General features: G+C 42.9%; 1 protein-coding gene across 17 annotated transcripts; it reads right to left on the minus strand.

The window, feature by feature from the left end:
• Window positions 1-545: 545 nt before the first annotated feature.
• Window positions 546-21,142, minus strand: TPM1 (tropomyosin 1). Of its 17 annotated transcripts, none has more exons than XR_003923324.2 (10): window positions 20,799-21,142; window positions 19,720-19,845; window positions 13,248-13,381; window positions 11,876-11,993; window positions 11,359-11,429; window positions 10,475-10,550; window positions 9,849-9,911; window positions 9,521-9,590; window positions 7,968-8,212; window positions 6,435-6,644 (listed from the first exon to the last, which is right to left on the minus strand). XR_003923324.2 is itself a non-coding variant. In XM_030013733.2 (10 exons), the coding sequence occupies exons 1-10, from the start codon at window positions 20,910-20,912 to the stop codon at window positions 6,641-6,643; spliced, it is 855 nt and encodes a 284-aa protein (XP_029869593.1). In that variant the 5' UTR covers window positions 20,913-21,142; the 3' UTR covers window positions 6,435-6,640. The 17 variants fall into 17 exon arrangements, 13 of the variants coding, with proteins under 13 accessions (XP_029869594.1, XP_029869596.1, XP_029869604.1 ...); XR_003923325.2 differs by lacking the exon at window positions 10,475-10,550 and adding an exon at window positions 11,040-11,115; XM_030013733.2 differs by having other exon boundaries at window positions 8,134-8,212.
• Window positions 21,143-21,762: the final 620 nt, after the last annotated feature.

Here is a 21,762-nt window from a genome sequence, read left to right on the forward strand (position 1 = left end):
ATACCTGGATGTAGAAATTAGCAACCAGCAGTGAAAAGCTGGGTGAAAGGATCTCTCATGAACCTGACACAGCATTTTGGAAGGTTTATCACTGTACTGAAGTAAATTAACACATATTAATAGGCAAGATATACAAATACATGGTAGCGTTTCCAAGAGCATGGCCTTTAGGGCTCACTTCCTACAGAAGTCTATGTGAGTTCTGCAATGATCTTACTGAAAACAGTTTTGGTCAACAATGAATAACTTTGGGAAGCTCTATCATCCATTAGGGGATAGTTACATTCTGCACCCATCTGGGAATACAATCAAGTGACAGGTTTCTGCAATATAGCCCTCAAAGGGCCCCTCTTAGCTGCAGATCCACATCAGTCCAAACCACTACATTTCACTGCCTCTTTATACATAAGCCTAACAGCACAGAAGAGACCGAAAGCCAATGTGTTAACAGTGTATCCCAATGAGAGACACTGTACATATGCATATTTTACACAGCCATACACAGAAAGGTAATGTGATGAAAAACAAATCACAGGAGAGCAAAATTTAAAAAATGTCCTAAAATGTGCATTTTATTCCATATCATTATACAATGTTTACATACAGGTATACTTTTAAAACTGCTCAAAGAAAGTGTGAAAAAAAGTGAGGCGAATATCAGTTTATAAATTCCTCCCCCTCCCCCAAATCCACACAAATAAAATACATTTTAAAACAATCTCTTCCAAATTTATGTTTTCTCCTGAATTTATTGAATCTTTCATTTCAACATGAAAAATACAATCGAATGAATACTCAAGGTGAAATGCTGACCTACACTTCTGTATTGAGTTGCAAGAACACAATTTAAAACCTCCAGAAGCCTTCACTTTTCTCTGTTACTTACATACCTTCATTTTATTGAATTAGAAGGCACAGAAAGTCCAAATCCTCACAGATCAATAAAATTCTGATAAAAATAAATTACTGTGCTGGACAACTTCTGACTTGTCTGATATCGAACAAAAGACTTCAGTAGAATGTTTTGTTCAAAATAGCACCATTTCCACCTGATCTCTTCTGAATATGAATCATGTTTGCTGTTAAAAATTGTAGTTGGCACTTGAGGTGGGACACTTTCTGCCACAGCTAGGATTCTTCAAAAGACTAAGCATACTGAATTGCTGAACTCTCTACAAAGTGTAGGTAACATTTTTATTGGGAAATGGCACATTTAAACCATAATGTAATGTAGCTTAACCCGCATATGGCTTGCCCATTTTGGTGTTTCCCTGACCCCTGCCTGATAATTTAGCAGATGTTCTTGTGACTGTGGTGAAACTAAAATAAAGACATGTTTATGGGGTTTCACGGCAAGCAGGTGTAAAAATAATAAAACAAATAATGTGGTTGCTGCTAAGAAGGTTTTCACATGTTGTTTAACTCCAGTAAAGTTTGATCCAGCATCTGATGCATACTAAGGTTTTCTTCTTTGGCATGCGCCACTTTCTCTGTTGTGGAATTAGAAAATTAAAACATGAATAGCAGTTCTTTGGAGGCACTGATTCTCAGAATATGAAGGCATGCAATCATCACTTCTACTGAAGGGTTTAGAAAGTTAAGAAATGTGCATGCTCATAAATACCATGTCCCCAGACAACACAACTAGAGAGAATTCCAAATCAATAAAACAAATGGCAAGTAATGCAAGTTTAGAACTGTTTACAGCTGCATTTGTTAAGAAAATGCACTGCCAACAGAGACACAATTCTTGCATGTTCTGGAAGCTCTTTGCTTATAGGAATGTGGGACAGTGAATGGTTCTTTTTTTTTTTTTTTAAGTAGGGTAATAAAGAAAATAATTAAGTTCTTTGCATACTTCAAGTTTCACGTAATTCAGAACTTGCAAAGAATAAAAAAATTAAAACTAATATCTTCTTCAGTGAAGTGACCTTTAAGAAATTTATTTCTTCTAGAAAATAAATAAAACTGAAGTTAGTAGCTTTATATTGCATGCACACTTCTATAGGACAGTCATTTAACACACTTATTTGATACAATAAATGAGCACAATGTTCTAGAGCTGCATCCTACCAGAATCCAGTAATAGTAACTTCATACTAATGCAAGCATACCTTTAAACTGACAGGGTATTTTCAGATGGAGATCCCATTCTTAGGGTGGTTTTTTTTTTTTTTTTTTTTTTTTTTTTTTTAAAGTCAAATACAAGCCCAATTCATAGTAACGCAAAATTATTGCATTAAAGTCTCCAGAAAACAAAACGGCTATAAGTATCCTTTATGTAGGTTTTGAAATATGGCAATATGAACCCTGTGAACATTTTTCTCTCATCCATGTTCTAGTAAAAATCTCAGGGCCAATTACAATGTCAGGTAAACTGTCTCTCTACAAGGCAGGCTGTTACTTTCTGGATACTGTTAGCTAAATGCTGTAGCTGTTTACTGAAGTGGAAAGGAGCTATTGCACAGCCAAAGAGCTTACTGCTCCTCCAAAGCAGATATGCATACAAATTATGAAAAGCCTCATCCAGAAGAAGCTTTTTCATATTTTTCCAACAGAAACTGAGAACTTCGTCCATTAATTTACCACAGAATCAACAGCCTGAAAAAAAAACAATTTCTAGGTTTCTTGCTTATTTCTACATTTACTGATTCATTCTTAATGAAATTTGGAAGAAGCAGTTTTTAAACAAGTTAATAATATAGTCACACTAAAGTTTAATCCTCATTCAATGCCAGCTTTAGTTCATTAGTTAGGCGACTGTTTTGCTCAAGTTGCTGGTAGAGTTGGTCTGTACAGGCAGCAAGCAGGTTAGAAGGGAAAAAAAGAGGCAGAATGAAGACAGATTAGACAGAGAAAACAGTTCAGTAAGAGTTAATAAAGAAACTGGTCACACCACAGACAGTTCAGTAACATACAGAGAAACATTGTACCTTTGTTTCTAGAACGCTAGTAATTAAATAGCTACTCCAAGAAACACCTATTATAACCTGCGAAGAACTGGCTAAGACTCCTGTTGTGGGGAACAGCTGTGAGACAGGTGAGAATACAAGTGGAAGAACTGCAGCTATATTCCTAAAAGAACCAAGTTCTGCTTTAATCTTTATGTACAGTGTGTGGGAGATTCGAATGACATTTTTCTTTGTAAACTATTTAAGATGTGGTGGAACCTCATCTGTCAGTGGAGGGAAAGCAACTGCGTCACAACCAGGGTAAGTAACAGCAGGAGAGACGCTGATAGCCAACTACCACGAGGTCTGACTCAGCCCGTACTCCCTTCCTGGGGAATCTGACAGCTGAAATGGTATTTTTGGTAGGGAAACACACTTCTGTTACTGGTATCAACACACTTCAATACCTTTAAATTATCCAGTTGTACTTTGTAAGAAAGCAAACCCAAACATTAGGTGAACATGAAATGGAAGAATGAAAACTTGTGTTGCTCAAATACAGCAGAGAGGACGGTTCACAGTCAAAGAGAACAGCCACAGCTACGTTGTGGCAGTGCATTTAGTGAGAGTTGTTCTGCAGAGTGAAAGAACGTTCCATGACGGTTTTTGACCATCTTGTTTTCTCAAATTGTCCATATTATTCCCAATAGTGTAGATTCAAACTGCCCTCCTGACCTCTTGATCCCAGATTATTCCCCTACAGGAAATTACTCTTTCTGATTCTTTTCCACAAGCTTCCTAACAGCTTCCACAGAAATCCTGCTCCCCTGCAGGCTCTGGACACAGCAATAGCAAAGCTGTGCAGTGAGCTGGTCTGTAGGACATACTTGTGCGGTGAGCGGCAACGCCTCACAGCTTCCTCCCCAGCCCAAACTCCAACAGCCAGCTCAGTAAAACCATGGCACATTTCAGACCTCTGATCCTGGACTGGTAACAACAGGGTCTTGTCTCTCTTATCAGGATAATGTCACATATACGTGGAAAAAAACATCAAAACCTTGGAGTAACTAAAATTTCACTTTGTTTGGCAAAGTGTATTTAGTTGTTACTGAAACACGACAACATTATTTGAACTAAAAACTCGATGCTTACCTTCATCACAGAAAACTCCTCTCTTTAATTGAGGCAGAGATTTACAGTATTTCTCAACATCCAGAATGAGACTAAAACCCCCAGGTAAAGCATGGAAAGCATTTACCAAGCGTACAGTCAGCCCTTGACTACCCACAGGTAGTCTGTCTAGGTTGCGATTTATCAGAGAGATAAGAGCCAAGGGCTGGCTCTGTAGGCAGCCACCTTAGGCCAAGCAGGGAGTTCAAGCTCTGGTGCAGACCCAGTGAGGCTCAGCCTCAAGCACAGCAGAGAGCCTAGGCAAATGAGACATCAGAGCCAGCCTTGCGCTCCTGTCAACAAGCCTCATGTACATGACTAGCTACACATGGCCAGACCCTGTGGGATGTACAACATAATGCACAGGTCAGGTCCAATGGTGACAAGACTGCTGAAACACACTGCAGTGAGAAACCACAACAGCTCTGTGCAGCAGATCAGTGCAGCAGGGCCAGCTAGGAATTCTGTACGCAGCTACCTGGGTGTCTGCATTGCATTGCCCATTTCCAGTACTCTGTCCAGCAATTCATCACCCTACAGTGCAGAGGGATGATTATGTGTGTTTGAAGGAAAAGGGAAAATTTAAATACTGATGTTCAAAATCACTGTGTTGAAAATTACCAGGTTCCTACGTTGGATTTTGCTTTTTTTACTTCTCTTAAGAAACAACAGTATTGCAAGGAATTGAGGGGAAAAACAACACCGCTGCCACAATAGACCAAAACACACAATAGATTAAGGGGTTGGAGTTGCTGTAACATAGAGTTACCCTGGCTCAGCTGACAAGTGACAGCTGACCACATTCCCCATAACTCTTGCATTTGTGAAGTTAACTACATTAGCTTCAGTCATTTTACAAATGCCCATCCCATTATATTTGGTTAACCTTCCCACTAAACATTTTACTTCTCAATTGCAATATATACAGTGTACAAACCCACTTATTGTATCTCAATTGCTGATTAGTAAGTTATTGAACTTTATTATCTGGACTACCTGTGACTGCTGATAAGACATCCTGTACTTGGACTTCTCCCCATAGCCAGTAACATTAGGACATGTGTCATGGGTTAAAAAACTGGGATGAGAAGTTATCTGAGGATGGCGGGGGGAAGATAATGCATCCATTTGCAAGCCTTATTTGGAAAACAGGTTTTGGGGAGAGGAGGAAATCTAGGCTAGACTGCACTGCTGAATAATCCTAAAGTTTAACAAGAAATCCACATTTACATTATTCTACAGCTAAAAACTAAAACTCAGCTATGCTATGATGAGTTTATTTAGCTGTGGTGACTTAGGAACTTTACCAATACATACAGTGACAGGCATAATCAGAAATCAATCCAGTTTAAGCTGATTCAATTTAACGTGAACTGGAAAATAACTTTCTTCATTGTGAAGAAAGTGAAGTTAAAATAATGCAATAAACTCTCCAGTTGCAAATAACAGTATAAAAAAGCAAGGTGTCAGTATTTAATGCTTCATCCCAAATTAGGCACTGCCAAATCAGCTGAAAGCCAATGTTTACACTTTCAAACCTGAAATCTGTATGTTCTACTTGGCAGCAGAATCATTTCATTAGTAGTGTAATCACGAGTTTTCCTACTCCAGTTCTGAAACATTTCTCATGAGTCTGCAATTCAAACTCACAAGTCTGTGCTAAGCAAGAGAGTGGAAAGCTATGGAAATCTCCCTCCTGAACTTCCAATTCTATCATACCACTCGAGCAGTATATTGTGTTTAAAAAAAAAAAAGTCAGCAAGCAATGTCTTTGCTGAGTAATCGATGTATGAGAGGGGGGAAATTTTTTTGAAATACATTTAAAGGACTGATTTGGGGTGAAAAAAAGAATTTAAGGTTTTGATATTGTCCTTTTAAATCTGTCTCAAATATTTAAGTTAACACACACATTTATATAAAAGACAGGAAGCAAGAAGTCTTCCACATGAAGCTAGGAGAAAATTTCAGACTTTAAAGTGACAAATCTGGTGTCAAGGACTTAATTGCTCTCTCAACCATGCTCCTATGACCAAGTGACCCCAAGGAAGTAGTGTCCTTGCAGATTTTGGCCTAACAACAACTGAAAAAATTTCCATTTCATCTATGTGTCATTTTATCTGCATCAGATTTTCAGAAAGACTAAGATCATAACTGGTCAGTTTTGACCTCAAAATACCAAGAGTAGTATCCTCATCCCATATATTGCTATCACTGGCTTTGCATTGTCAACATTCAGGCAAAACTGTTTGCAGAAAAAAAAAAAAATGGAAACACCAAAAAAATTTAAACCCCTAGTGGCAAAAAAAGCAATTTTTTATTAATAACTGAAATAGTTATTTAAATAAATAAAAGGCAAGGGAATAGCAAAAGGGATACAGCTGGGATGTTTATTTTACATTGAGAGATGTAGAGTTTCTGTACAGCAGAGCACAAAGAGAGCATGTTCTGAGACAGGTGCTAGAGGAATAGAGTCAACTAAGCTAGAAGACAGGACAGTGAACCCATGAAACATCCAAAGCTTGGAAAGATGTTTTATCCAACCTGATGAAGATGTCTTTGGAGAAGTGAAGCAAAGAAAATTATCTGCATGAAAAGAAAAAGTGAGATAAGGTAGGAAATAAAAAAGGTGCAGTAAAGACTTCCAAAAAAGCAGCAACAGCGCAACAGAGCCCAGCATGCCAAGATGACTACTAGAGAAACACCACACCATGCTGGGACTGCATTGTTACAGTAATGTCCTCATGTACCAGTAGAGAACATTTGAAAGTTTGTTTTCCATTTAGAAACATCCCAAATTGAAGAAATACTGTAATCTCTGTACACAGAGGAGAAAAAAAGAAATCCATTTGCTTGATAAGCCACTGAGCAAAAGTGGGGGAGAAGGGGGAATGGGCGGGCAGATATTAAAAAAAAAAAAAAAAAAAAAAATCAAAGCATACAAAGCAGAGAACATTAGACCCCTACTAAAAAGTTGGGAGAGAGAGGAAGGGAAGTAATGAACAGATACAGGGATGAAAAAAAAAGTAAAGAAAAAACATTTAAAACATGGGTGCATGCAAAATACATTTCAAGCTCTGAGCAAAGCTTATACCTTGCTGAAAGCATGTTAGCTTCCAAAAAGATATGCTGGGACTAAACATCGCCCCTCACAAGCACTTGAGAGCCACAACTCTTCCTCTTTCCCATGTCAACTGCACTGGGTTCATGCAAGTGAAAGGCATGAGCATGGGAAGGTGGATTTAGCATAGCTGACCTCTGTTCAGAGTTTTAGGTTGAGGGAAGAAGAGTCAGTTTGTATCAAACACTGCAGGGACTAGTCACACCTTACAATTGATCACTCTCCTGCTTTCCTGCTGCCTAATACACTGTTTTTCTCCTTATGACTAAAGTTGATATTACTGCATTTTTGGTATATGCAAACTAAATTACTACTACCCTCCATAAAATATGCAGAAACAACCTACAGTTGTCACTTTTATGGGTTTAAATGACAAAGTATTTTAAATCAATTTCCACACTTGTAATTTAGTGGTAACAGTTGAAATTTTCAGAGCAGTTAAGGAAATTCAGATAGACACTTTCCACTGTCATCAATAGAGAATACAGCTAAATCTAAATTTCTTTGAAACTTTTGTAGGAACTCTGCCAGAGAAGAACTGTGACAGCAGAAGAATACACTCTGAATGCAACTCATACCGAGGCAATTTTCTTCGGTAAACTGAACATGATGGGCCTGGCAGACAATGCTTGAACAGAGGTGAACTGAAAGGATGAATGCAGCGCTACAAACAAACGGCAACCACAAGACACAAGGATTGCAGATGCAGAATGAAACGGTAAACACGAGCTTATTAAGCAGCTTACAAAATCACCATGAGTATTTACCAGGCTAGGCACAACACTCACCCACACTCTGCCACGGTAAAGAAATTGTTCATGGTATTTTGTACACCTAGTCTTGCTAAAGGAATGCGTCTCCCACTACAGAGGGAGCATAATTTCACAAGGCCGGAACCGCGCAATCAATGAGGGCAGGGAAGCAGGTGCAGGCACAAGCTGGGAAGACATTTACATGGAAGTCATATCATTGAGAGCGTGGTCCAGCTCCTCACTGATGGCTTTGTACTTCAGTTTCTGAGCATATAGCTCATCTAACATTCCCCCAAGGGAAGGCAGAGGTGTGCAAGGAAATGGAGCGTGGTCACGGGATGGAAGGTGAAGGTGGTGGCATGGGATACCATCCAGAAGCCATAGAAAAGAGGAAGAGCGCACAGAAAGAGGTGTTGTGACAGACAAAACAAAACAAAAATTACAAAATTAGAGAAGAATAAAAACAAACAAACAAAAAAAAAAACCGAACAGCGAATAGTTTTATGTGACAAGTTCACTAACTACACTGCCATGGGGCAACTTGTGATATAGAGAAAACAAAGGAAAGAAAGTGTACCAGGGAAGCAACATTCATGTTTCACTGCCCTGGATTTTTGTTTTAACGCACATTAGGAGGGCACACAGCAGCTAGGGAGAAAAGATCCAAAAATGGGGCTCAAGGAAGATGCTACCATTTATTTTCTACTACCTTTTTTTTTTTTTTTTTTTTTTTAAAACCACTCTGGTTTGTGTGATGTCATAAACTCAGTTTCTTACAGCAATTTTTGTTCCTTCTAAACACTTACCTTTCTTCTCTGCTTCCTTCCTGAGTCAGTGATCATAAATTTTCAGCAGCTTCCTAGATATTTCATACCCTTTATGCAGAAGTCAGACTGCCATGCCAAGCAATTAAGCTTCTTAAAATCCTAAACTTAGGGTAATGCATCTAAATAGTAAACTCCATGTAACTTTTAATTACAAAGCACTACTGAATTATTTTCTCTAGAGGGAGAAAGCACATTCTACTACTCTACTGCAGTTCTAGAAGATTTATCAAAACCTTAAAAGAAACTCACTGAAGTTAAATAAGCTGTCCTGATTACGTATACAAACCATTAGCTTTACTGAAAAACAGCAACTGGTCTATGTCACAGAATGCCTGCCCTGACCCACACTTATCGCAGTAATAAATTAGGTTAGCTTGCTACATTCCTAATTATTATAAACATAACACAGCTCTTCATCAGCTTTTTAGTAAAATAATAATAATACTTATCATCTGATCATTTACCCTATACATTTACATACCTCCAAGTAGAAGAGTATAAAGCAAAAAAAATGAAAAGAGTCTTGAGAACGTGAGAGAAAAAGGAACAGGCAAGAGCAAAGCAATGTTCACCTGAAGCATTTAAGTTATCAATACATTTCAACTGGAAAACATTTTGCATATTGTACTCTTTAGGCAGACCCATTTAGATAAGCAGGACAAGTTAGGCGAGTAGAATTGGGTACTAAAAAAAAAAAAAAAAAAAAAGAGAGAATAAAGAATCTGTATTTCTATAGTAAGTGAGAAAAATAAAACCCCATACCTTCTAGGTCATCAATGCTCTTCTCCAGCTTGGTTACTGACCTCTCAGCAAATTCAGCACGGGTCTCAGCCTGAAGTCAAGACAAATACAGACTACTTTAGGAAACACACACATAGTACTTAAGAATAGAGGAGCAACAATTCAAATGAGGAAAAAGTACAATGACAGGAGGCAAATAATAAGGCAATATTAATTTTTAGGAGAGACATTTAACATTAAATTGTCTCCAAAATGACGCGTTCATCCTTAAAGCACCGAAGTAGTGTTTATAGTAAAAGAATCAAAGTTGCATTGGAAGATCCGTTGTAAAGAACAGCTCTAATTTTACCTCCTTCAGTTTGTCAGTCAGGACTTTAATCTCCTCTTCATATTTGTCTTCCTTCTGTGAGTACTGTAATTAGAAAGAGGATCACTGATATTAGACCAAGTATTCTAAATATAGGAAAAAATACCACATTCGAGACTCTCTTCTAATAGATCAACTGTATACAAGAAATTAACATGGGTATAACTAAATTAATTCCACTTACCAGACTGTGGTAATACACAGTTTATTACAAGATCCAAACTTCCCTTGAGTTATATTCCAGTGCTATATGGTGGGAACTTTGAGTAGAAATTAGTACTACAGTTTTAAAGAGGAGTGGTATTTGAAGAAACTTAATATTAGCACACAAGTGCCATTTTGAGGGACATTCTATAAATAATATTTAATTCTGTCAGACTACTTAACAGAACATGGTCAAATAATACTGACCTATTTGGAACTAGAAGGAATGCTAGATTCGAAGAAAAGCCAAATATGAATGGAGTTGTAAGTCCAAATGCTGCTACTGACAACGGCCTTGCTGAAATGCTGCAAAGTGATCAGCATGTAAAGAAAACCCCACAGGCCAATCCAGATGACAACGTGACAACGTAAGGGACACATTCTCACATAAGTCTCTAGCCTACCTTCTCAGCCTGAGCCTCCAGCGACTTCAGGTTGTTGGTCACAGTTTTCAACTCCTCTTCAAGCTCAGCACATTTGCTGTTATTTCGGAAGGAAGGCAGGAAAGGGGCGGATGGAAGATTCAGTCAAGCAAAAGAAACAGGAGAAAATAGGGGGAAAAGATAGAGAAAAATGAAAACAATTACAGAGCAAAAGAACGGCCTCAAAAGCAGCTGAATCCATCACAGATTGAAAGCAACTCTTTACGATGCCAAATTCCATTTCAAGTGTACATTACGATAACGACCAGACAGAAGTTATCTACAGCCCTTGGCTTACACAGAAATATTTACATAGCCTTTACACGTGAGACAGTTCAGCTTCTTTTTGGCTGCACAAGAGATCAGTTTTAAAAGTAAAAATGAATAAACAAAAAAGAGACCAAAGAAAACCACCAAAGCAAGATGCAAAGAGAGTAGAGAGCGTAGTGAGGACATGATTTGTTACTACTGAGTGAGCTAACCGGCTATGGAAGCTGAAAGACTTGGGTTGCAGTTAAACCTAAAAACTGTTTATTAGTATCAGTACCTTATCCTCTGCAGCCATTAATGCTTTCAAGGTTTGATCCATTATTCTTAACTGTTCTTCCAGCTGTCGGACTTGGCTGTTAGTGAACACATGAAATGCACAAAAGCCATTCACAAAATCAGTGTGCAAGTACAGCATGCAGTGACAAAACACACGCGCACACACATATGAACACATTTACTTTGGTGTTGACCATTTATTTCAACCATTAGAGTAAATGAGGAAAACATAGCTTTGAGCTGAACACACAGTGTACTGCCAATGTCTCATGCTGTTACAGTTGTCTTGTAGCACCTCACACATATCTCGGGGCACTTACCTTTCTGATAGTTCAGCACGTTCCTCAGCCCGCTCCAGGTCACTCTCAATGATCACAAGCTTACGAGCCACCTACAGGAAAAGGCAATGACAATCAGGGATATTATGTTGCTGCAGCACGCATTACCTGTTTCTAGAACCTACAAAGCAGGCAGTTGGGCCTCTTCACATTTTCTGGTCAACCCATGAGTTTTGATTATGCGACATCTTCATTATTCATTGGAGTCTTCGTTGTCTGACGTTTTCAAGACCTCTCCTTCATTCACCGAAAAGCAACTTAAAAATATTTTTCTCCTTAAGAGACCAGGGAGTACTCAACCATTTTCATGCAAAGATATGAGTACAGATCTCCTGACACCTTGTTCCCTGAGGTATCCAGGTGCCCACTTTTCCTTCCACAGCTGCAAAGAGTGGTGTTTGTGACCTTTTGAACTTAAAAGGCAAAGGGAAAAAAACCAAGAATTACAGGCACAGCCTAAAAGGCTTTAGAAACAGATGATCTGCACTCAAGAACTGACCTCTTCATACTTGCGGTCAGCCTCCTCAGCAATGTGCTTAGCTTCTTTAAGCTGGATCTCTTGGATTTCCATCTTCTCTTCATCCTTCTGGGCTCTATTTTCAATGACCTTCATTCCTCTGAAAGACGTGAAAAACAGGAAATGCAAGGTTCAGGGCTTGCCAGTTTATCTCCATCTCCACTACTACTGGAGTGCGACTTTCAGACAGGTGTATTAAGGTGAACAAAGCACATCAGATACTTGATTCTTCACACCATAGACCTAGTCCTGTGCATTCACACTTCAGAAGTTCAGAAGTTCAAAGGAAAGAAGCATGTCTTAGGAAGAAAGAAAATTGAATTTGTTTAGCTCTTACCACAGTTCAGCTGTACTATTCTTTTTCATTTTAAATTGAAAGAAAACCGATCTTACAGAAAGGTAAATAAAGGGTCTTGCTTCTGAAGACCTAATAAGATGGCTAAAGACATCTGTCCTTTTACACTTATTCTGAAGCAGCATGTTACAACCCCTGCAGGACTGACAGGCATTATGTTTACGGGCCAGACAGATTCCTCTGAGTTTTGCCACGTCAGAGCCCTAGAGCACTGAAGCTCTCCGTGCTCTGCATAAGCAAAATTTAACTCCTTCATAACAGGAAACATTGTGTATTGCCCATTCCATGCATGTTTGACCCTAATTCTCTTAACTATTTCACAAAAGTCTCAGGTACTCTTCAACAGGCTGTGTTGTTAGTGAGGTAGAAATACATATGCAGAATATATAGGATTCTTTCCCAATAAAAAGGCACTATCACAGATATAAAATACAATTTGTAGAAGTAAAAAAGATGATCTTCCAAAGCCACAAATCTTGAGTTCCTAACTTATATTAAGTACTTCTGGAAATCACAGCCTAAATCTGAAGGAATTATGCTCTCACTCCTTTGCTCACCTTCATGTACCAACCTCACCAACAGAAGAACCAAAGCCTCTTCCAGCACTTTGCTATTCTCCAGGTGAGATTTTTCTACCCACAATGAAATCAAGAATGACCCAACAACACAAGAGTACAGATCACCCTCAAAAAGTTGTCTTCCAAATACAGAAGGATGGGCTGGGCCAAGCAGTTTTTCCAGGACGTGGCATGATACACCAAAAGCCCTACCCCACTTAAATCCTATCTTTACAATTGAGACACGAAAGAGAATTCAAGCCTACACATTTTGGACATCCCTACAGACAAGATGTAACTCAAGTCCATGCAGGCAAAGGAAGAGTGGATTACACATGTTCAGAAACATAGGAGTGGTTTAATTTACTTCCCCAACCCACACCCTGGCAATTATCATCTTTGTCATAAGGGTAACAACCCATTCAAGAGTGGCCCCACCCACCTTTCACTCTCATCTGCAGCCTTCTCGGCCTCCTCCAGCTTCTGCAGGGCAGTAGCCAAGCGCTCCTGAGCCCGATCCAACTCTTCCTCAACCAGCTGGATGCGTCTGTTCAGAGAAGCTACTTCGCTCTCAGCCTAAGCACAGGGAAAACAGAAATTAATTCATAATAAGGCACACATCACCTCTCATGAAAGATTATCCCACATACCTGCTAGTGCCATTTAACAGCACTTTAGTAATTTCTGACTTCATCCACTAAAATGGCCATACACAGAGATGTACATGCCCTCATTGAATTGTGAAGTTATTGCTTAATGGAGGAAAAAGTGATTAATGCTTCTTTTAAATGAAGCACATTAAGGACTGTACAATTTGTACTAGAAAGAACTGCACTGGAAGAATTATGCATCGTTTCCCAAATATTTTCTGTTATTGTATTTGCAGACATTAACCAATTATATTCTTCACCCACCCCGTTTTTTTTTTAAATCAAATCAACACAAACTAATTACCCCATTCTTCTATGTTATCCCAAATTCCTTATTTATGACCTTTTGCCATATTTTGATAAGAATTTCCTCAAGTGCCATAAGAAGGGTTCAGTGTAAACATGCAAAAATACACCTAGATCAGCATTTGCAATGAGACAGCTGACACAGAGAGAGCATGAGAACATTTAAGAAATGCCCAAATACTCACAAGTCTTGTTTACAGGCAAGCTATGCAAGAGCTGACAAAGGAGGCACCAGCAGAGGCTACATCCCAGAAGGGCCCTGGTACAGGCAACAATCACTTCAAACTTCTCCCCCCGCTTCCCATACTACCATCCTCAAACTTCCCCCAGATTTGCCTTTCTTGCATTACCTGTTAACTTAATCTTCTGTATAACACTTGCAGCAACTCATCTGCCTCTTTTCATTACAAGCTTTTACTTCTGACATTCTCAAACCTACACTTGCCAAGTAAGTTCTAAAACAGCCTTGTCATAGTAACCTCATTATTAAACTTTACTTCTTTCAAAACTATATTAAGCTCAAAATATATATAAAAGGTCATTATTCTAAAAAGTTAATTACTTCCAAGAATAACAGTTAGTCTTAATTAGCAATGAAAATGATCTTACTATATCTGAGAAAGTACACATCTGAATTTCCTATGATGTCGGGGTGGGGTGGGGATGGGGGAGAACCAACCCTCTATCAAAAGTAGATACCAGAAGTATCAGTTTGGTACTTTGTCTTTAAATAAAAATTTAAGGAACTGCTATTTATTGCTTTTACTAACCAGAAGCAGCTGGGTATAGGTGACCACAGCTAAAATTTTGTTGTACGTAATACAAGAAAGAATAACTTACACACCAGACAAGTGAAACCACCTTTGACGTAACAGTAATATTGCCCCACTAGAATGATTGGAAGTAATACATAAGCAGGGAAGCAAATATGTATTTGAACATTAATGAGTATTGACAGTGAACATGTAGAACCAGGAGTAGAAGAGACTTCATCTTTAGACATCCACATTAACCCAAATATAAAATCTTTAGCTGTGTAATCAAGCAGCAGTAGTCCAAACTTGTATTTTCAGACTTCTGGCTTTAAACAGTAAGAATTTGAACATTCTGATTTGAGAAAGAAAACCACCTTTCATAAATGCTACCCTTGGGAAATTTGTAATGTTACAAGTTAATTATTATCATGTCAAGACTCCTCATCATGATAAGAGCATACAATATGCTTAGAAAACACAGGCTGACTAAAGTTCAAGTTTTTACTTCCTGCTCCAGTAACTTAATAAGGGTTTACCAAACAGCCTTATATGGCCCAAGTTATTCTTCTGCAGAGCAGGACTTCTCTCCTTATATGGTAAGGAAGGAAAAAACCCCAGTGACATTAAGGGGCACTCCCACAGCTAACAAACATAACCTTCTGCGTTTTTGCCATAGCACTTATACACCACATATTTTCACAATGAGCGATGACACGGATAAGTTACCATCGGGTGTTAATTATTACTGTTGTAAGAGAGATTCTGTTTTCCAGAAGAAGGAAGAAAAATGCATTCTGAAAATGTGATTACCAGTAGCCCCTTGAGATGCATGCACTGAAAAAAGAAGAGATTCTTTTTTAAAGCAATGGCTGCTAGTCACAGTCTTGAAACTTTTAACGATCTGGTTTAACAATCAAAAGCTGTAACCTGTGATATGTTTTGACCACAACTTTAGCTTTTTCATTGTTTGCATATCTGTACCTTGCACAGGAAGAAAAAAAAAAAAACCAAAAACCCAGAACAACCCTAGCTGGTCACATGCTATACATGTAAGGTATTACACTAAGGGAAGGGTCAGATTCACACCTCAGCTTGCTTGCTGCAACATTCTTAAAGCCTCCCTTCTCAAGCATGCAGAAATACAGCTGTGGCAATAAAAATATCCATACATAGCTAGCATTATAGAAGTGGGACAGGTCTACACTTGCCTGTGAGTTCAGTTTTCTGCCTTTATTCACCCTAGCACTGACCCCTCTAAAAACTTAAATACCATGTAAATGTACTCTGCAAATTCCATATCATCCACATAAACCAACTCCAGGGAAGAGACAAACATTAACCTGTAGGATCCTAAGCCTTATAGCAACGTGGCCGAGCTCTATTGGGAAGACTTTACCAGCAAGCTGTAATCACTCTTCCAGCGCTACTCCTTCTGCCACAAAATGTAAGGGCAAACCTCCCCATTTTAATGGGAATCCCTTAATATATTGTTTAAAACAACACATGTTACTGAAAGTAAAAAAATTAGTGTCCTTTACTCCATTAGTCCACAAAGCTTAGAGGAGTACAGTTTTTTTTAAAGACAGAAGCCCTTATGAAACAAGTTAATGACTGTGACATGATCCCTCACTGACAAAAAAAGGGTATGTGAAGTGATTTGCAAGAATACAGTAGTTACACAAGCGTAAGGAGCCATATTTTGCTCCTTGGGAAGATCACCTGCAAGTAATCAGAAGGCTCTTCCTTTGAACTTGCTGCCCAGAATGTGCAGAAAGTCCCACATTATAAGGAAATCCAATAATCACCATTTCTTCTATTGTAACAAACTACACGAACAAGAAATTTGTTCTTTTGCGTCACTTGTATGCTACCACTGAAGACACTAAAACCACCGCAAAGGACACTGTGCGTTTTATAGCAGGAAACATTAAGTTACAGCTGCTAGAATTCCCCAAGGTCAGTGGCAAGGCAAACAACAGCCCTATCAGTGTTTTGCTGTAACTGCCACCTGTGACTACACCTCTCTGCTATGTGAGTCTCTGCCTAAAATGATGCCTCCTGTTGCTTTCCCATCTTAGCTAGGGGTTTTGACAAGCTAAACGTACTACAGATGTATAGGGACAGGGGCCATATGATCACAGCATTGTGGTGTTTTCAGGTACTGTGGGTAAGTACTCGGGTGTGGCCATCTCAGGTTCAGTCCTAAGTACATAACCTTTTAACAGTCGGCATGCTGACTTCCCAGAACTGAACTCGTTTGGACTGGATAAGCAGACAACTGGCACTTGCAAAAAAAAAAAAAAAGATCATAAAAGCTTGCTCAGAACCCAACACAAAGCATCCAGTCTCAAACATCTCGCCTAAATATAACCTCATTCCAGCTTTGCGTTCTGCTGTTGGCCAGCAGACCTAGCGCGGTCTACTCCGGCACCGCGGCTTCGCCTGCCCCACGCACCACTGAGGCTACCGAGCCGGGGAGCACAGCGCTCCGGGCCGAGACCGCAGTGACCCACTCTTCACCTGCGGCCCCGGGCCTGCCCGCCGGGAGCGGCGGCCTCCGCCCGCAGCGCGGGGAGGGGGGCACCGCAGCGGCCGGCAGGTAACCATTTTGTGGGAGGCGACGGCGAAGGAAGCAGCCGCCCGACCCGCCGGCCGGGGAGCAGCGAGGGTCAGCCGCGCCCCCCGGCGGCCCCCCGCCCGCTCCCACCGGGCCGCGGCCGCCGAGCCGAGCCGAGCCGAACCGGCGGCCCTACCTCCTCCCGCAGGGCCCGCTCCTGGTCCACCTCCCGCTGCAGCCGACCCGCCCGCTCCTCGGCGGCGTCCGCCTGCTCCTGCAAGCTCCGGATCTTCCTCCGCACGGCCTCCAGCGAGCTCATCGCCGCCATAGCCGCGTCTCGCCCGGCCTTCACCGCCTCTCTCCGCCCGCCCAGCCCGCCCTAGCCCCGGAAGTCCCCCCGCGCCGCAACGCACCGCGCACCGGGGCGGGGCTGCCGGCACCGAGCTGGGAGCGGCGCGGCGCACCGCCGGGGCGGGCACGGAGGCTGGCCCCAGGGAGAGGCAGGCCCCAGCCGGGAACGGGCTCTGCGGCGCGGCGGGGCCGGGCCAGCCGGGCGGGGCAGGGCCGGGCCGGGCCGGGCCGTGGGGACCGGGGCGCGGCGGCTGTCTCCAGGTGGGCGCGCTGGGGCGGCAGCGCCCCCTGGCGGCGCAGCGCCCCAAGGCGCCGGCCGGCGGACGGGACCGGGGGCCGCCTTCCCCTCTCCCCCCCTAAACCGCCCCGGTATGAGCGTAATAAAACGGCACCGAGCAACCCGCCCCCCGCTGCTGCACCTGGCCTAGCTCCTGAGACACGGGGAGGGGAGAGGGAGCTGCGGCTGCCCCCCTCCCAGGTGAGGTGGCTCAGGGGACGTGCCCGGTTTTTGCGAGGTGAGCGATACCGGCGAGTTAAGGTTTCCTCATCCCCCCCACCGTGGAAGGCGAGTCCGCCCCAGGGAGCCGGCACGCCCTCCCCTGCCCGTGCCTTCTTCCTAAGGCTTGGAACTATCCAAACTAGTAGGGCAAATACTGGGTCAACTGCAGTGCCCCAAAGATACTCTGCACTGCCAAAAAACAAAGACGTCCTTAAAATGTCAGACATATTCGATGCATGCCATTAAATACAGCATTTACCTTGATGAAAACAAGCCAGCCACTTGCCTACCCTCCACCTGAGGGATGACTGCAAATAAAATTGCCCTCAACTAGCTTTCAAATGCTGTTTTCCAGCAAAGGAAAACGGGATTGGTTAGGAAGACCTTTCATTTCAAAAAGGGAATCTAGTAGCATTTCTCCTGCCTTCATCCTAGGCGAGCTATTTCCAAATAGTCTGCATACTTTTCCTTATAAGGAATATCTCCCCTGGATCTATATGCGGCTCCTTTGAACAAGTTAAATAAATGTCCTGCTAGGAAGCTGCCTCTCATCTGTGCATCCATACACAGAAGAAGACAGACATCTGATCCGCATTATACGCAGAACCCCTCTCTCCCGTTTCTATGCACGCTTATGTTTGTGAAGTTCTTGAGTTCTTTCAAAGCTATACAACTTAATTGCCATACTGAAGTTAAACCTTTTTTTATCCTTTGTTCATTTTAGAAGTAAAATAAGATAAAAGCATGTTGTCTTTCATGCAAAGTTGGTTTTGTAACACTTCCCCTTCCAGAAGTATTCTTCCTCCCCTAAATACTTGGCTTGCTTCATCCGTGGCAACTCCTCTTTTTATTATGGCTTTGAGGTTAATTTTTAAAGCTGAGTTATAGGAAAAGGATGGTCATTGCTTTGGAAATACTGTGGTTTCACCTAATCCTGTAATTCAGACCTGAGATTTACTCAGAGAGAATTGGATTGTACAGCAGCAGCCATAGAGATCTGGACCTTAAATGCAGAGACAATAAACTCGCATGGTTCCATGCATGCAATACATTAAATGCATGTCAGGGGCAGACAGGTGGGTGGGATGAGGGCCTGGGAGAGGCACAAGCTCTTGCATTATTACCATATAAAGTGCTGAGCTATATATATCTCTCAGCTTGCTCCCAGGATCCCTGTCCTCTGAACTGCAAACCTAGCAAGTATCATCTTCCAGATGATTTTCTCTCACACGAGACCGGACTTTTCTTTGACAAGTGAAACAGTTCCAGTGATTTCCAGAAATAAAAAAACAGGAGAGGATCTTTTATCTCAGGGACCAGTGAGTGAGCCAAACTAGTATCTAGCAGCAGTTCTAACACACGCATGCCAAGGAACAGCTCTCTTGAAGACAGAACTAGCAGCCCTTGCTCTTCTGGATCTCCCCCTCCTAGATCTAATTGCTATTAACTCTCTGCTTCTGTTTCACTATCAAGATAGTGTTGTTCCAGCCTGAGCCATTTTCCCCATCACCTGAACCGACAATCCACCCTTTCTTTACTTTCACGTCTAGAATGGCAAGTACACATGAAAAGCACATGTCGAGTGAGCAGAAACCCAATCAAATGCCTCTGACAGTGTGCAAACCTCATGCAAGGAGGCAGTGCTGTGTTTCCCACCTCCCCGCCCAGGAGGTGCCTGGACTCTGCCCTCAGCAAAGCTTTGGAGTGCTGCTTGGTAGGAGTCCTGGCTGTCCTGTGCAGAGGGAGTGTGTGGTTTCTGTACTGGCGTGGTGGTGGAAGGGATGGGGATAACTTACATCTGTGGCCTTTTTGTCAGCCAGTTCCAACTTTTCCTGTGCATCTTTAAGAGACTCGGAGTATTTGTCCAGCTCATCCTCAGTGCCCTTCAGCTTCTTTTGTAGAGCCACCAGCTCGTCCTCCAGCTGTGATACGGGTGGAAAGTGGTGGAGAGGGGAGGGCGGGCAGGAAAAGGTGCAGCAGGCAACGTGATCGTGCAAACGGAGAAGTGCGAGTGCAGAAGAGACAGAAAAGGACAGACGGACAGAGAGAGAGAGAGAAGGAGAGACAGTTAGATTCTCTTTGCTTGTGGCAAGGGCACAATACCTTGGCAGCATTCTCCTCTGCGGAGAGGAGACTATCCTCAGACTTGTGTAGCTCTTCCAGCACTTGGTCCCTTGCATCCTCCGTCACATGCAATTGCTTTTCCAATTGCACAATGTCATCCTCTAACTAGGTGCACAAGAGGAAATACAATGCACAAATATGTTTCTCCCTGGGCTTAGAAAAGTGGGAAATGAATTTTTAAATCCCTTCCCTTCCTCCCTCCTCCTTCAGGATCTCCCAGAAATGTGCCACCAATGCGCCCCCCTCCCCCAAATGAATAAAGCCCCAGGTGTAAAGAAGGGGGGTTGGAGAAGGCCAGGAAAATGGGATACACATCTGGAGGGGGGCAGCTGGAATCAGACAAATCTGCTGGGTGGTGCTGGAGGTGGCGAACACAGTTTTAAGTGTCCTATGCCAAATTGCAGCACGGCTGTCCATTGCTAACCCGGTGCTTGAGGCAGCCTCTCCCAGCCATGCCCCTACGACAAAGGCACAGAGGCCATGCGGCTGTCCCAGGGCCCCGCTCCCTAGCTAGGGTGCTGGGGGCAGGCGGAACGACCTCCTGCCGGACCCCTGGGAACCTCCAGCCAGGGGCTGCCACGGTGAAGCTCCACCTTAGGAAAAGTTCAACCAGTTCTGCAGGGGGTGAAGAGGGGGGAATACAACAAGGTACATTGGGGGGAAAAAAAAAAAAGAAGAAAAGAGAGAGAAAGGAGTCGTCTGGAAAGACTTGCGCCCCGGCGCTGGCCGCGCCCGGGCCCATGGTGCAGACCTGCTTGCTTCTCTCCTCCGCCGCCTTCTTGTCCGCTTCGGCTTGCTCGGCTCTGTCCAAGGCGTTCTCCTTGTCCAGCTTCAGCATCTGCATCTTCTTCTTGATGGCATCCATGGCGGCGGTGGGCTAGGGCGCGTCCCCGCGCGAATTGCACCCGAAAGCAAAACTTGAAAAGCTGCGGGACAGCCCCGAGTCCGAGACCCAGCCGCGGCCCCCGAGGGAGCGGCGCGGAGCGGTGCGGAGCTGCCGGGCGGCGGGGCTGATCCGTGCGGGACGGGGCGCCGGCGGAGTGCAAGCGGCGGGCAGGGAGCGCCTCACAGATATGTACTTTCCCAGGGGGCTGACTGCATTCCTCAAGACATCCAATACTTTTTTGGAAAGGGTTTTTTTTTTTCCCTCCCTCCTCCGTTCGTCCCTACCCCTTTCCCTCTCTCACTCCCCCCCGGCTTTTTTCGGAGGCTCAGCGCTCCCATTCGCTGCTGCCTGCCATTTGACCGTAGATATGACTATATATGGGATGCGATGGGCGAGGTAAGGCGGGGGAGCAATTTGTTCCCATTTCCAAATAGGCAGGACGGGACGTTTCGCTGCTACTCCTGGGAGGAAAAAAAAAAAAAAAAAAAAAAAAAAAGAAAGAAAAAAAAGCAGCAGCAAGCCGGAGCCCGGGGAGCGAAGGAGACGGCCGCGCAGGCTGCTCGGGGCGCGCAGGGAGTCTGGGTGACACCAGCCCCGTGCTGGAGCCGTCCCCACCCGTGGAAATGAATCTGTTTTAAAGCAGGAGGGTGGCGGAGCCGGCCGCACTAGACGGCAGGGGAACACGCGGGGCTGCGGGGGGCAGCTGGAAGGGCAGTAAGGGGTTAACTGCATGCACGTACGGAGCGAACGCGTTTTAAGACCTTCCCCCCGGCAGCCAGAGGCAGGGAAGGAGGAGGAGGAGGGGGTATCTCTACTGAACAGTCAGGCT

Source organism: Aquila chrysaetos, chromosome 5, assembly GCF_900496995.4.
Source record: "Aquila chrysaetos chrysaetos chromosome 5, bAquChr1.4, whole genome shotgun sequence".
NCBI classification, from domain to species: domain Eukaryota; kingdom Metazoa; phylum Chordata; class Aves; order Accipitriformes; family Accipitridae; genus Aquila; species Aquila chrysaetos.

What these genes read in the sequence shown, in the direction of transcription:
- TPM1 (XM_030013730.2), bottom strand. Translation starts at nt 20,912, where the DNA reads ATGGATGCCATCAAGAAGAAGATGCAGATGCTGAAGCTGGACAAGGAG. An exon ending in CTGACAAAAAGGCCACAGAT is followed by an intron (nt 13,382 to 19,719) that starts GTAAGTTATCCC and finishes CCCTGTGCTTAG; the next exon opens with GCTGAGAGCGAAGTAGCTTC. An exon ending in GAGCATTGATGACCTAGAAG is followed by an intron (nt 6,645 to 9,520) that starts GTATGGGGTTTT and finishes CTTTTCATGCAG; the next exon opens with ATAATTTTCTTTGCTTCACT.